Raw genomic sequence first — 15089 nt, 5'->3', positions numbered from 1 at the left:
GATCGTTCTTCAGTTTCGTTCGAGTGTTCGTAGACGTTACTTTAATCCTGTTGAACAGTTGAATGAATAGTCACCTTCTGCATAACAAACGAAGATAATTCTCCATTCGATTAAAGTTGAGTAGAAGGGAGACTGAGCACCGGAAGCAAGGTTATTATCCTCACGGAACGTGATTTCAATAGAATTTTTTCGAAGGAACGCATTGCCATTCAAATTCGTGTCTATTTTTAGCTTGCTTATTTCTTTTATAGATTACAAATTGTTAAAGAAAATTTTTGACTTGATGGTATTTGTACGTATATATATATATATATATATATATATATTTATATAAAAAGTATAGTAAATTTAAAATTTTTTATTTTATTTTCTTTATTATAAAAATAAGCAAGCTATTTTAATCAATCATGTTTGTACATTGGGGAAAATGTGACATAATGATTAACGTTGTAGTATTTGCTAAACAGATTGAAATTAATAACAAAGGGATCAAGATTATACTTTTCAAACACAGATCTTTAATCGTATTGCTTATTAAAAATATTCTGTTAAAATTAATATTATGTTGTGAGATTTATATAACATGATCATGTGTTTCCGTATAATCATAAAATTATAAAATTGACGGATGTATTTTTTATAACTGAAGTTATATGGAACATAAAAGCGTCAGAAAAGAAAGCAATAAGCTCATGGCCTAAAACAAAAAATATTATTTATATGTATAGCTGGTTGATGCGATAATTACTTTTATTAATGATATGGACTTCTCACCGTGGCCAAACCTTCCAAGGAGGGACTGAACAAACCAGCAGCATCAACTTTATAACTTTTTGTAGTTTTTCTGATCAAAAAAAGTACAAACTTTTGTATCTTTAACGGAGCATTGTACCATTTCGTATTGCATCTATATTGCGAAAAAAGAAAAATTAATTATTTTCTAAACATATCATTATATAGAAACTATATACACTGAAAAAAGGTTTTGGTTATAATAACCAAGGCTTGGTGAAATAGCTTCAACTAAAGGGTTTAGTGATTATGACAAAATATTTGGTTAATGTTAACCAAATTTGTTAACATTAACTAAATTATTTCGTCATAATCACTAAACCCTTTAGTTGAAGCTATTTCACCAAGCCTTGGTTATTATAACTAAAACCTTTTTTCAGTGTATGAGTCTTCAAATTGTAAAATTTTCGATACAGTATATCATATATTGTATTTAAAAAAATATATTAATTGTACTACATACATTGTTCGATGGACATGATTGTCGCGATTTATAAATTCTTGCCCAACAAAATTGCCTATAATTAAAAATAGAAAAAGGAAAACCACATAACAGAGTAATTTAACAATTTCCATCTTTTCCTGTTGCATCGTCATTATTCGAAATAACTGCAAATAAAATCGATGGTTGCAATAATTACAAATAATCTTATAAAGCTAGCGACAGTGATCGTATACAACCAGTATTTTCTACACACACGAAAGAGACTAACAGTTGCCGAACATATAGCCGCTATAATCATAAATAAGTACGACAGTCCAAACCTTGCTTTTAATAGGTCCGAAAATCTAACAGAATAAAGATTTTTCGTCATTACTCTCCATCATTAAATTGCAAAAAATTACAATATTCTTTGAGCTCTTGCCAATACTCTATTTGTATAAAAGACATTTTTGGAATTAGTGATATACTAACTCGATCGCTCTCCTATGGATGTCCACTGCAGCGGTTATTTTATCATGGAATATAATATAGCTTTTAGCTATAGGTATTTGTGAAACATCTATGCTTAACATACGTTCCATACGGTAACTATAAAATTCTGTATGTCATGAAAGAGATACATAATACAGCACGCCATTAATTTAAATTTTTACCATAAAACTATATCATATAGTTGTTCTATTATACATTATTTTAATAAATATAAAACGTATATATGTATATACATTATTTCCAGCTTCTCTTCTTGCCCTATTTCCTCACTATTTTATATTTGCGAAATTACATGTGATTATGCATAAAACAAAAAAGAAAGCAACGCAAGAGTAAAAGCAGTAATTGCAGTAAATAATAAGGAGAAAAGAATGAACGGTGCCAGGATTCGACTGTATCTAAAATCTAATAAGTGCTATAAATAAAAAATCTACAGATTGATATCAGTCGAATAAGAAAATCTGATTTATTGCGTGGAAATATTTTCTTAATCAAAAAGAAAATACAACCATTGAATTTTTAGCTTAAAAGAGATAAAAAATGAACAAAAGCAATGAAAAAAGTTTTTAATTAGAATTGTTTAATAAGAATCTCACTTACGATGTACCTAGCAATTTTAAACATTCCGAAAGCATGTAATGAGTTTACTAATAAGAACGTTTCAGCAGCTACTCCAGTAGTTCCACTAAGGAGTATCCCAATAGCCTCATGTATCATTATGATATGAAAATAATTTTGTTGATTGGCAAAATATTTTGTCTGATGGAGAAGTATACGTGGACGAGACTCATTTAAAGGCATTACGATATCAAGTAAATCCGGAATATATTGTACTAAAGTGAAACTGAGAGTTCCAAAATAGACGCATACTAAAATTTTTAAAATTTTATTAATTTATTCAGTCACACAGAATAATCGTTGCCTCACGTGTAAACGTTCAAATTATTATTTGTCAAGTTTAACGAAATTATAAAAAAATATATTTTTAAATAATATAGATATTTTTAAATAATATATAGATCGTATTTTACACAAGCATAATTCATATTTTCATAATTGTTGGTAATATTTATATATATACACGGAAAAAAGAACTTTGACAAAGAATGCGTAGTTGCCGCATTAATTTTAAAACCCAACAAGCACGACTTGATAAAATCAACAATTTTTTAGTATTTTGGTTTCTAAAAGATAACGCTAGCTCATTTATATCAAAATTTATATAGAATATATATACAAAATATACATAAAGAAAAACTGGATAATTAATTGTATTAATTTTAAGTTACGTTCTACACTTCAGAAATACATAATTATCTCAGGTAACTCAAATTTAATTGAAATAAAGTAATTAAAATTTTTTTCGAAAATTTTTACTTACTTGCTATAGCTATTGTAGATTGTTTTCCAATTTTAGCATATTTATGTAATATATCAATCTCTCGATCGTCTACCAGAATACTCCAATTACTTCGGACACAGTTCCGTAATTGTTTTATCTATTAATACATACGATGTTATTGTACATAGCGATTAACTTCAGATTAAATTATTGTTAAACTTACATTTTCCATAACAGAAGAGAAAGCAACATATTTGATAAACCATATGAAAAAGAGGAAATTAATAGCTAACACTTCCAGAAGAAGATCAAGGCTGTATTCCGGAACGAATAATTTCATAAACTGTAAGCAACATTTACTGATGTGCGAATAATATTTTATAATTATAGAATTACTAGCAGGTTCTGCATATCTGAAAGAAAAGTTATTTCAAAAAAAAAACTCATGCATACACAAAATATGCGTTTAAAGTATATTCTAAATACTTGTATTGTATATGTTACGTATTTATTTTGTAGATTATCCAAATTATGTTATTATTGACAATGATCTCAAATATTGCAATTTCTTGTACATCAAAATGAAAAAGATAGAAAAATATTTAATCTTTAGAATAAAGCCTGTGAATTTGATTATGCGTACTCGATCATGAAAATTGATAAGAAAACGTTTGTCACACTAAAATAGCTGTGCTATGATGAGACTCAAGTGATTTTTAAATTATGTTAAATCTTTCTTAGAAGTATATCCATTATACAAAAGAGATTGAACTATTTACTATAGGTAAATACACGTAACAGTATTTAGAGTATATTTTGAATCGCCGTTTGTGTGTGAGTGTAAAATGCGTGTATAATAATTTTTTTAAAATAATTTTTTTGTCAAATATGCAGATGACATTCTTATCTAACAAGCTATTTTTGCACACGCAAAAATGCCAAACACGATTCATAATATTATATTTATATCTAAAAATCTCCTAAATCGAATATTAGATTTCTTAATTAACTAGATAACAGAGATGAACGTAATATATGCTGGACATGGATCTAATTTGGATGTAATAATACCTATTAGTAGTATAAAGAATTATGAAAATTAAGTGACTATGTTAAAAAGTACGACGGAATAGATCTAAAAACTCAGGTAATTATATTTGTTCATTATCTGCGTATAGTACGAAATGTATGTGGAATATTTTGACAGTATCCGAAATTCTATGCGTATACTTTTGTTGCATTTTTAAAATTATTCTTTAACACGCTGTATTAATTAGATATGTTTTGCAAGTAGAATTTTCCTATAGTAATACTAAAAAATTAATTAAAATAATTACAGAAAACAAAAATAAATATAAAAAAGTATGAATACTAATATAGGGTTTTACAATTATTATATAAGCACAAATCAAAATTATATTATTATTTATTTTAGAATGTCAAATTTAAATATTTATATTAAAAGAACTATTACCAAGTAGATATGGACAATATAAGGGTTAAATATATATAACAAATAAAATTAAGTATATGTACAATGTATGAAAAAAAGCAATGCAGATACCTGAACTGTGAAAAACGATATGTATATCAGTAGTGATAGTATGACTTGAATTTGTTTGATGCTAGAATTATCGTATGGCCAGAGTCCAATCGATGACAATAGAATGTAGTTGAGTCTATAGTACTTCTCCTCAGGAAACTCCATTTCAGGCAATAGTCCAAGCGTTACTGAGAACTCATAGGCTATAGAAGTTTCTTTTCCCTTACCCCGTCACCGTTCACTTAATTTCTTTCAGTATTATATTATTATATTATCAACTTTTTAACGTTACGGCACTTTGTTGTCCGTACAGACACTAAAGGTAAATGCTATAATTGAGATTTGGATATAATATGCTTATATTCGCATAAAAAGAGAATATAAAGTCCAAAATATAATTCAAAATAAAATAAAGTGCTACGTTTCTCGCGAAAGAGTAACTATATCTTTGTTCTATTATACTCTATTACAGTAATAACTAAATTACCGCAATTTACAGTTATGTGATGTACATATTAATGTTCCTTATTTTTCTTATGTCCCATAAATATGCACGCGAAGTAGAGAACAGGATATTTCATACCAATAGAACGTAAAACAGAATATTTCATACTAATAATACTAATAGAACGTCGAGCATTACCAATATATATAGTTATATAATGCATTACCTATATATATTTCGTACTTCGAAATTTTTCAGGCGCGGAATTATTAAGAATACTCAAAATATAATAGCACAAGTGATAATTGCAATTCTTCAAATAAAAGTAAGTTGTAGACCATATTATATTATCAGCAGCAAATATTTTCGAGCATATGCTGAACCGAGAAATATTATAATTAAACTGATCTATTATCTATTTTAGAGGAGAAAAGGTAATAAAGTAATATTATAACAAAGAAGCTAAAATGGCAAAATAATTTCATTATATCGGAGTCAGAATTAAAATATATTTTTATTTCTCAAATAAATAACGCACATTAAAATTGCTAGTAATACTGTATAAATACGAAATAAAGAATAACAGTGAATATCCTTCATAATTTTAAATGCAATTGCAACATTAAATTTTTAAGATAATTACATCTACGCGAAGAAAATGTGGGATACTTGAATAATAAGAATAAAGAAAGGAAAAAGAAGGAAAAACTTATTTCAATATAACACTTGTTCAATTATGGAAAAATACAAATTAAATCTGTAGGTAAAGGTACACTGTACGTTTCAATTATCTCACATTTTTATCTCTTCAACGATATTATGTTATAGCGCAGCAATAGTGGAAAACAATATTTTTTTTTCCATGAGAGAGTACGTGATATCGTGCTTGTTGATTATGAGATTCAGTAACTGCAGAGCTCAGCTAGAAAGCTCGAATCTCATAGTAAGTACGTAAACAATAAACAGTATCGAATAATGTGAATAAATATTATATGATTATACGCGCGCAAGAATACATTTGTAGCTAGACAATACATATATTAGACAGATGTAATAAGAAAACTAAGATATACAAAATATAACAAACATATAACAAAGATAAGTTATTATTTCTGTATTGAACAGAGAACAGTAAAATAAGAGAGTGACGTACTTGCGAGCTAGAATAAATAATTAATTTTTCATATTTGTTGAGCATTAGAATTGTATAATTAAAAAAAATTTTAATTACCATTGTGAAACCTTCTAATGATGGACTGTACAAGCCACCGATATCTAAGTGATAACTTTTTATAGTTTTCTGTATGATAAATAATATCTGTTTCTGTGTTCTCAAAGGCGCATCGTACCACTGTATATTGCATCTTCAATGTTAAAAATGTTATTAGGTTGTACGAATGGTGACGTACGTGCTATTTTCTACTTGCGTTACTTACATCTTTTTGTAGATATCAGCGTCGTGATCGATAAATTTTTGGCCAGCGTAATTAGTTGAGAACATATAAATAAAATGGCAGAAGACAAATATGATACATCTTATTAAATCATCCATTGTGGTTGATGACATTATTACTTGGAAGAGCTGGCGAAAGAAGATGCTTATTGATAAATCAATTCATTCTTTATATTCGTACACTTTATTACTTTCGTTTTTATTTTTGGATAAAAAAAAGTTGCGTTACCAGAAACAGATTCACGCTCGATGAAGTTACTCCAAGCAATATTAAAGCCAAATAAGGTATCGCAAAAGTTGATTTGACAATTTCGGAAAATCTTAAAAACATGCAAAATATATCATATTTATAAAATATTGTAAAAATTCTTACCTTCGATCTCTCTTGTGATAAAACAATTTATAAAGAGCTAGACGAAGTTATTCATTTTTAATCAAAAGAAATGAGTCATCTATATATGTGACTCTAAGAAAATTAAACTGTTAAACTGTTTTATTGGAAATTAATATAAAACTATTTTACCGTAAAATTATTTTATACTGTTATAAGACAAATATGCAAAAATTCAGATAAAGCTACAAAAGTTAGGCAATAATTACATGTTACATTATTATTTTTCCTGTAATATTAGATCTAAAAGAATAATTGAAAATGGACATTTTTATCTTCGGTATAATTATGTATATAAAAATTTAATAATATATTTTTAACAAAATACAAAACATACATCAATATATGACTTCAATGTGTATATTATGATACTGACTCAATTGCTCTTCTGTGACCATTTACAGCAGTTACTATATTGTCGTGAAAGACGTAATACTTTCCCACGAATGTATTCGGCGCACTTTTATCGATTATACGTTCCATGCGATAACTATAGAAACAAAAACGTAAACTAAAAGCAACACCGCCCATCTGGTGCGATTGAAAGGACATGCGATATTTACCTAGTTATTTTAAACATTCCAAATGCATGTATGGCAAGTGTTAAACAAAATGATTCAGTAGACAGGATTGTCATCGCAGCGACGATAAGTCCTACATCTAAGTGAAATTGAATCGTGTGGTAATATTTCTCCCGATCGAGAAAATATTCAACTTGAAATAATAACTCGGTTTGTCGAGATTTATTTAATGGCATTATGATGTCAAGAAAAATTGGCACATACTGAATGCAGATAACCATGAGTATACATACATAAATCAATACTGAAATTATCGAATAATAAAAATTAAATTTTTCAGTATAAAATATTTGATGCTATTATTGATATTGTGATATTTTCATAAATGATTATATATATATTCAATAAAATTATGCTTGAGATTGAAATAAAAATATTAGTACATGAAAGATGATATATTCATTAACACGTTGTTGAATGCCGTACTGCAGGTCACGATGACCGACGCTGACCGGCGCTACCAAACTAAAAAAATGCATGAAACTCGTAAAAAATTACATTTGTAATTCTGTAAATAAAATTAATATTAAAGAAAATCTATAGTAATAAATTAAATGTAATCTAAGCATAGTAATTTTACATAATGCAATTATATTATATAATATTTTATCGAGATATGGATCTTCTATACAATAGTAAAAATTTGATTTACTGGAAAGGCAAGCGAATTAAGTCCGGCATTCAAAGTGTTAACTATATGAAAATATTCATTTACTTGCTAGACTTGTAGTGAATAGTCTCGCCGCTTTTGCATATCGATGGATTATTTTAAGCTCGTTATTATCTTTCAAAGCGTTCCAATCATTGTGAATTTGTTGTATTAATTCCTTTATCTGTTATTGATAATAGATGAGAATAAAAGAATAATATAATTTCTTATTGCAACTTCTTACATAAAAAAAAGAAAACTTCTTTCTTTTGTAATATATTTGCATTAAGTTAAAGATGTCTTAAAGTAAAAATCGAAATTTTTCTGCATTTATTAGTCGGTCAGATCTGAAATATATTTATCACTAAGGATGAGTTTCCGAAACTGTCTTCAACTGTAAATGTTCAATTCGGATTTTATTGAATCAAGTCCAAATTGAGTTCAATTGATAAATAATTTCGGATAATTTTTCATACTGGTTCTATTTTAGACTTTCTCTGAAGAAAAAATTTTTGGGAAAAGTAAATATGAATAACAAAGTTTCTATGTTTTCAATCAGTACACATCATTGCTATTTGTAAAAGCTTGTAATTCATAGTTCTCTTTTTTCTTAATTGTTTTCAAAATCAATTTAAATTTCTTGGCATTACGACATTGAGATATAACACAATAATCTATAAAAATTATTAATAAATACTATTTCTATACTTACATTTTCTGTGACAAAATAAAAAGTGATATATTTTACAGTAAATAACATGAATGGCAAAGCGGATGATAAAACTCTTAAAACGAGATCCACATCATATTTCGTCGTAATCAATCTTAGTAACTAAAAATTATATACCTATTTAGGTATTTCATATATCTATATATAAAGGATATATAAAATATATTTAAATAAAACAATTTAAAAAAATTTACAGAGAAGATGTTACTTATTGATATATATAATATATGTAATATATGTAATATATGTAATATGTATAAAATTTAAAAATAATTTCGGAAAAATTTATACAAATAGAAATAAATACATAAATTATTATCCTACCTGAAAAAATGTTACTGATATTAGAATAAACGACGATACGACGCATTGGATTTGCCTCAACGTAATGTAGCGATGCGGCCATAAGCCAATAGTTGACAGAAAAATACGATTAAGTTTGTAGTAATGGTCACCGTTAAAGTCCATTTTTTACAATACTAGAAATATCTCTGCTCTCCAAGTTTATGTAGTGCTTTGAGTTGCACATACTTCAATACAAATTCTAATGTATTTTCTCTTATAATTCTTTATATTGTATTGCAAGAAAATATTTCACAAATGATGGTGTTATTTTAAAATTACTTATAATCGTCAGGTGAGAAAAAAATAGGCTCAATTTCTTTCTATAGCAAGCCTAAGTTCGATTGTATAGATAAGTGGCCAATTATTAAAATGACTTGCAGGCGTTCAACTACATATTTTGTTCTCAGGAAGATAATATCGTAAATATTTTCTATTTTCCTTGCATTTTATTTCGGCGCAAGCGCAATTCGCTTGTAGCTTTAATCTATAGGGACGAGAGTTTAGTGTTGCGCTGACAGTCAACGGGACAGCACAATAGATAATAAACTGCTTGATAATGTTTTGATATCACAATATAAGCTGATAGTAATATGACTGAAATAAAACTTAATTAAAATTTAAAAGTAAATTTTGAAAATAGACTAAAAGAATTACGCTTGAAGATAGGTTCAAAAACAGGTAATTTAATTATTAAGTTATTATTACAGTTTGTGTTATTGTTATTAAATACAATATTTTATTTTAATAGAATTTATTTCTTTAGTAATCGGACGTTAAAGTAGACACTGAACTTATTATACATAAACTAATATTGACAAACTTCTTGGAAAAAATAAGAAATGAGTACCTAATAATTAAATCATAAGTGGTTAAATTATAATTAATGCAAATGATTGCAAATGATTAATGGACTGCAAGTCTTTAAATAACAAATTACAACTACACATTTATGATATTTTTTCTAATAAGTTTACATCTAATCAAAATATTTCAATTGCCTGTATTAAATTATCATTTGCATATGTATTTATAACGAAAATATAATAAAAATTATTATAATAAAATAAAATGGCAGAAATAATTCAACTAAAAAATTAGAAAATATTTTTTAATATTAATTAGAGAAGATCCCATTCTTTTTCCAGGTTATGGCTGGATTTTGATAGCATTTCTATTCATATAGAAATATAATTAGGCTACCAAACTCCAGCCCGACCGAAAATAATATCTTCTTTGTCGTAAGATTTATGTCGCTTCTGTTTCAGTTATTATTATTTTTTCAAAATTAAATAATTTCTCAATTTATTAACTTTATTGCTTATTACATTAGGTACTTATGGTATCTCAATTTTTACAAAATAATAATAAAACAGATTTTTGTAGTTTTGGCCACATAATTACACAGAGTAAAGAACCATAAAGTAAGAAACCGACATACTTAAACTCTAAAACAAAAAATATTTTTAATGTAACTAATCGACACGATAAATGATTAACAAATATATTCCATCAATTTAGTAAAATTTCTTACTGTGGCTAAACCTTCCAAACAGGGATCAAACATACCACCGGCGTCAACTTTGTAACATTTTGTAGTCTTTTGTATTAAAAAAAGTATCAATTTTTGTGTTTTTAACGGAGTATTGTACCATTCCGTATTACATCTATATAATTGCAAGCAAAATACTGAATAGTACATGTTACAACAATGATTACAATAATGTGTATGACTCAAGAAGTAATAAAATATTATGAAAATATATAATTGCAATCGTATAACTTACATCGTACGATAGAAATGCGTATCACCATCTATAAATTCTTGCCCAGCATAATTAGCTAGTATTAAATATATAATATGAGCGGCCAGTAAAAAGATAGATTTAATAATTTCCAAAATGTCTCTTTCTACCATTATTATCCTAGATAGCTACAACCAACAGCGTGCCATTTATATGAAAAAAGCCGATATTTTTAAATATATAATAATAGATTCTTTCAGGAAATTTGTAAAAAATTACAACTGAATAAAATGCTATACGTTAGATATTACATACTCACGTTAAATAAATTGATGCTCGCCGAACACACACCCAACACAAATAAGATTAAATATGCTCGTCCAAAACTTGCTTTCAATAATTCAGAAAATCTTATAGAATAAAATATTTTATGTTATTATATTCCTTCAACAGATCAGTTAAGGCTCCTGGGCTCTTTCCCGACATCTCATGAGATGTGACGTCAGAAGCGAGAAATGTTGAGAATTGACACGTTGAGAATTCTTGCGTAGTATTTCCAAATAAAAAGATATTTGCTTAAAATAACACTACAGATCACTTCAGCACACTTCGAAAATACTCCGAGTTGAAGTTAAGTCTACCCCTTTCCCTTGACAGTTAATAAACAGCCAAAAAATGAATGTAATACGAAATCTAGTCATGCGCCTGCGCACAAGCCTGCATTTTATTTGGAAATACTACGCAAGAATTTTCAACGTGTCATTTCTCGCTTCTGACGTCACATTCCAACATGACCGCGACGAGTACCCAGGAGCCTTAAATGCATAATGTTTTAAAATATTATTTTCAGATATAGTTTAAAATATAAGTTTAATTTCACGCATGCACAATTATTTACATTGCAGTTTGAAATGAGTATTGTACTGATCAATATATATATCCGTAATTACGATATAAACAGTAACTTTTAAACTCTCGCCAATACTATTTGTATATGAGGCAATTTTAATTTAATAACTTATAACTTAAGGTACTAACTCGATCGCTCTTCTATGAAAATCCACCGCAGCGATTATTCTATTATGAAAAATGGCACATTTTTTAGTCACACACATATGCGGATTAATTCCGCTTGATATGTGTTTCATACGATAACTAGAAAGACTCAGATGTTAAATTAACGTATATAAAATTTTAATATTATATATATATATATATATATACACATCATAAAAAGTAATATACCTGCCATGAATTCAATGAACTAAAATTATATCACCATTATTGACAGCATTTTAGAACTATCTTTACAAATATTAATTATATATTGCAAATACTTCAATAATAAAAACAAATAAAATAAAAGCTATGTTGATACAATTAATCCCTTCACAGTTAATAAATAAAATCTTTTATAAATGATTATTAGTCATAACAGTAATAAAATATTATATAGTAGCAAAAACAGAAAGGAACATTAATTAAAATACTGAATAAAGAAATATAATATTAATTTAAATAATTTAATCATAAAATCAATAGAATTGTGAGTAAAGTAAAGAAACAAAAGTAAAATATGTAAAAAAAAGACAATGCATTTACCTAGCAACTTTAAATAACCCGAAAGCATGTAATGCGTTTGTTAATGAAAACATTTCGGTAGCTGTTACACAAATCAATCCAGCAAACAGTCCAATAATTATATGTATTGTTATGATATAAAAATATTTCTCCTGGTCGATAAAATATTCCGCAGCGAATAGAAGTTTGCGCGGACGAGATATATTTAAAGGTGTTATAATATCGAGAAATATTGAAATATATTGAGTAAAAATGCATATTGTCCATAAGCTACACATAAATACTGAAATGGTCAAAGTATCATTAATTTTTTCATTTGTATATAACATTTATCATAATAATTGCAGCATTCAATTAATTCTTTATATTACACTATCTTTATATAAATGTCCTAATTGTTTGTTATGTCAGTTATTAAATTTAATTAACTTAAACTTAATAAAATTAATTGAATTCTGGATTTGCAACTGAATATGCATTAGGATATTTTATATTTCTTACAATATTAGAATATATCTTACAATTAGAAATGGGACAATCGGTTATTATAATATAGAATATTTTATCGAGTTTACAATTATTTTTATCAATCAATTTTTTGATCAATAACTTAGCATATTCTTGTTCAAAATTAATTTGGCATTTATTCATTATATGGGCGTCACGTCCAATTTTCTTCTACTTGTGTACAGTGATTATTTTTAATATAAAAATAGTTCCATATGGGTTTTTAATTTTCTATGTGAAACGATTCGAAACAATTTCCGCTCCCACACCGCCCGATGCTTGCATTGCAAAACGAGATCTATTATTGTATACGATTCCATGCAAATTGTACAATGATAGACCTCGTGTCGCACTGCAAGCACTGGGTAATGTAAAGTAAACCACACTTCGCGTGGAAAGTTGAAAACCCATGCATGTGGAATCATCTGATGTAATGAATTGTATACGAAATAAAACTAAGATCATGACCTCAATAACATATGTCAAGATCAAGGCCGTTTGAGCTGACTCACTCCAATTGGAAGTGGTATTCGTATAATAAATAAGTACCATTAGTTTCTCGAATTGAAAATTGTGCAAAATGATGTCCCATCTTTAGGCAATTCAATAATTTTTATTCAATAACCTTGTAAAATTCGTTAGAATCAACTAATTCTGTCAAAAGTTACTAAATAAATATTAATTTCCATATTTACTTATTATTAGTATCGTCAATAATTTTCCGTTGATTCCATGTTTACATATAATCTCGATTTCTCGATTATCTTTCAAAGCACCCCAATTATTTCGGACACGTTCCCGGAATTCCTTAATCTACTAGTAAATAAATATTATTGTTGTATATGGTAGTTTTATTTTCAATTAATTGCTCTTGAACTTACATTTTCGTAAACAGCATAAAATGAGATATACTTTATAGAGCATATTATGAAAGCCATATTATAAGATAATATCTTTAAAAGAAGATCAGAACTGTATTCTGAGACAAATAATTTCATCCACTAAAATGATTATAGTAAGCAATAAAATCCTGAGATTATTTGAAATTATAAAACATTATTACAACACATAATACAAAATTATAACACATAATATAGAAAACACTATCATTATAACACCGAGAGTATACAAGAGAAATATAAGCTAAAAAAGAAATTTATAGGTTTATATTAGCAGAATATTACTGCATTAAAATACTACATAGAGATTTCTACATTGTAGAATTGTAGATAGATTACAAAAAAATATGTGATAGAAATACCTGAGTACCAACAACTGACATAATTATTGATAGTGATAATATGAGACGAATATATCTGATTTTGAAATTATCATATGGCCAAAGACCAATCGTTGATAAAAGAATACGATTCATTCCATAATACCGCTCCTCAGGGAACTCCATTTCAGTCGACAGTTCAAATATTACTGAGCATGAGGTCTATAGAAAAATTTTTTCTTCTCATATTGCTTGCTTATTTTCCTCTTCTTTGGCATTTCTGTAATACCTGTTTACTATACGGAGTTAAGTTAGAAATTAGTAATTTTTAAAGTGGTTGTATTCATGTAAATAATAAGGGAGATATAAGATAATAACAAACAGAAGAAAATGCGTGAGTCATTCCTTCGAAGAAAAGAACTATACCTACTTATATACCATTATATCCCATTAAAAATAATAAGAAATAAAAAGTAAATTGCATGTGTTATAATATATTCAGTGTGTAGCATATTTTTTTCTGTTTCACCTCTTTTTGCAAGCGCATGTGCAACAGAATAAAGTGTTACTCCGGTGAGGGTTATATCCTTACGCGTTAGATAGTAAAGAATATGTAACATTAAAGTAAGTTAACATGCGATTTATAACTACGTAGGGATTTATTGAAATTGTTTTACATGATTTTTTTACACTCCATGAGCTAATAAATGCTTCAAACATTATATTATCAAATTATTTTTTCGTTTTTAATAATAATTATTCATGTTCATGTTTACAAACATTCTTAGTTACAAAATCCAAAAATGTACAAAAAAGATACAAAAAAAAGAAA

General features: G+C 27.2%; 2 protein-coding genes across 2 annotated transcripts; both read right to left on the bottom strand.

The window, feature by feature from the left end:
- Nucleotides 1-501: 501 nt before the first annotated feature.
- Nucleotides 502-4779, bottom strand: LOC139775497 (uncharacterized). Its single transcript, XM_071711525.1, has 9 exons — nucleotides 4636-4779; nucleotides 3295-3414; nucleotides 3107-3228; nucleotides 2337-2414; nucleotides 1709-1825; nucleotides 1491-1581; nucleotides 1256-1401; nucleotides 775-907; nucleotides 502-697 (listed from the first exon to the last, which is right to left on the bottom strand). Exons 1-9 carry the CDS (start codon nucleotides 4777-4779, stop codon nucleotides 650-652), a joined length of 999 nt encoding a protein of 332 aa, XP_071567626.1. The 3' UTR covers nucleotides 502-649.
- A 775-nt stretch (nucleotides 4780-5554) lies between these two features.
- LOC139775471 (uncharacterized) lies at nucleotides 5555-14562 on the bottom strand. The gene is made up of 16 exons (XM_071711502.1): nucleotides 14300-14562; nucleotides 13920-14039; nucleotides 13734-13851; nucleotides 12553-12814; nucleotides 11989-12105; nucleotides 11270-11360; nucleotides 10993-11138; nucleotides 10740-10872; nucleotides 8846-8965; nucleotides 8200-8317; nucleotides 7467-7728; nucleotides 7280-7393; nucleotides 6742-6832; nucleotides 6496-6641; nucleotides 6291-6423; nucleotides 5555-6219 (listed from the first exon to the last, which is right to left on the bottom strand). Exons 1-16 carry the CDS (start codon nucleotides 14441-14443, stop codon nucleotides 6166-6168), a joined length of 2169 nt encoding a protein of 722 aa, XP_071567603.1. The 5' UTR covers nucleotides 14444-14562; the 3' UTR covers nucleotides 5555-6165.
- Nucleotides 14563-15089: the final 527 nt, after the last annotated feature.

This window comes from Temnothorax nylanderi, unplaced genomic scaffold, assembly GCF_030848795.1.
Source record: "Temnothorax nylanderi isolate EJ_2023f unplaced genomic scaffold, tnyl_v1.0 TNYL_tig0099_pilon, whole genome shotgun sequence".
Lineage (NCBI taxonomy): Eukaryota > Metazoa > Arthropoda > Insecta > Hymenoptera > Formicidae > Temnothorax > Temnothorax nylanderi.
The sequence above is the reverse complement of the archived record's forward strand: the minus strand, read 5'-3'. Positions and strand labels throughout refer to the sequence as shown.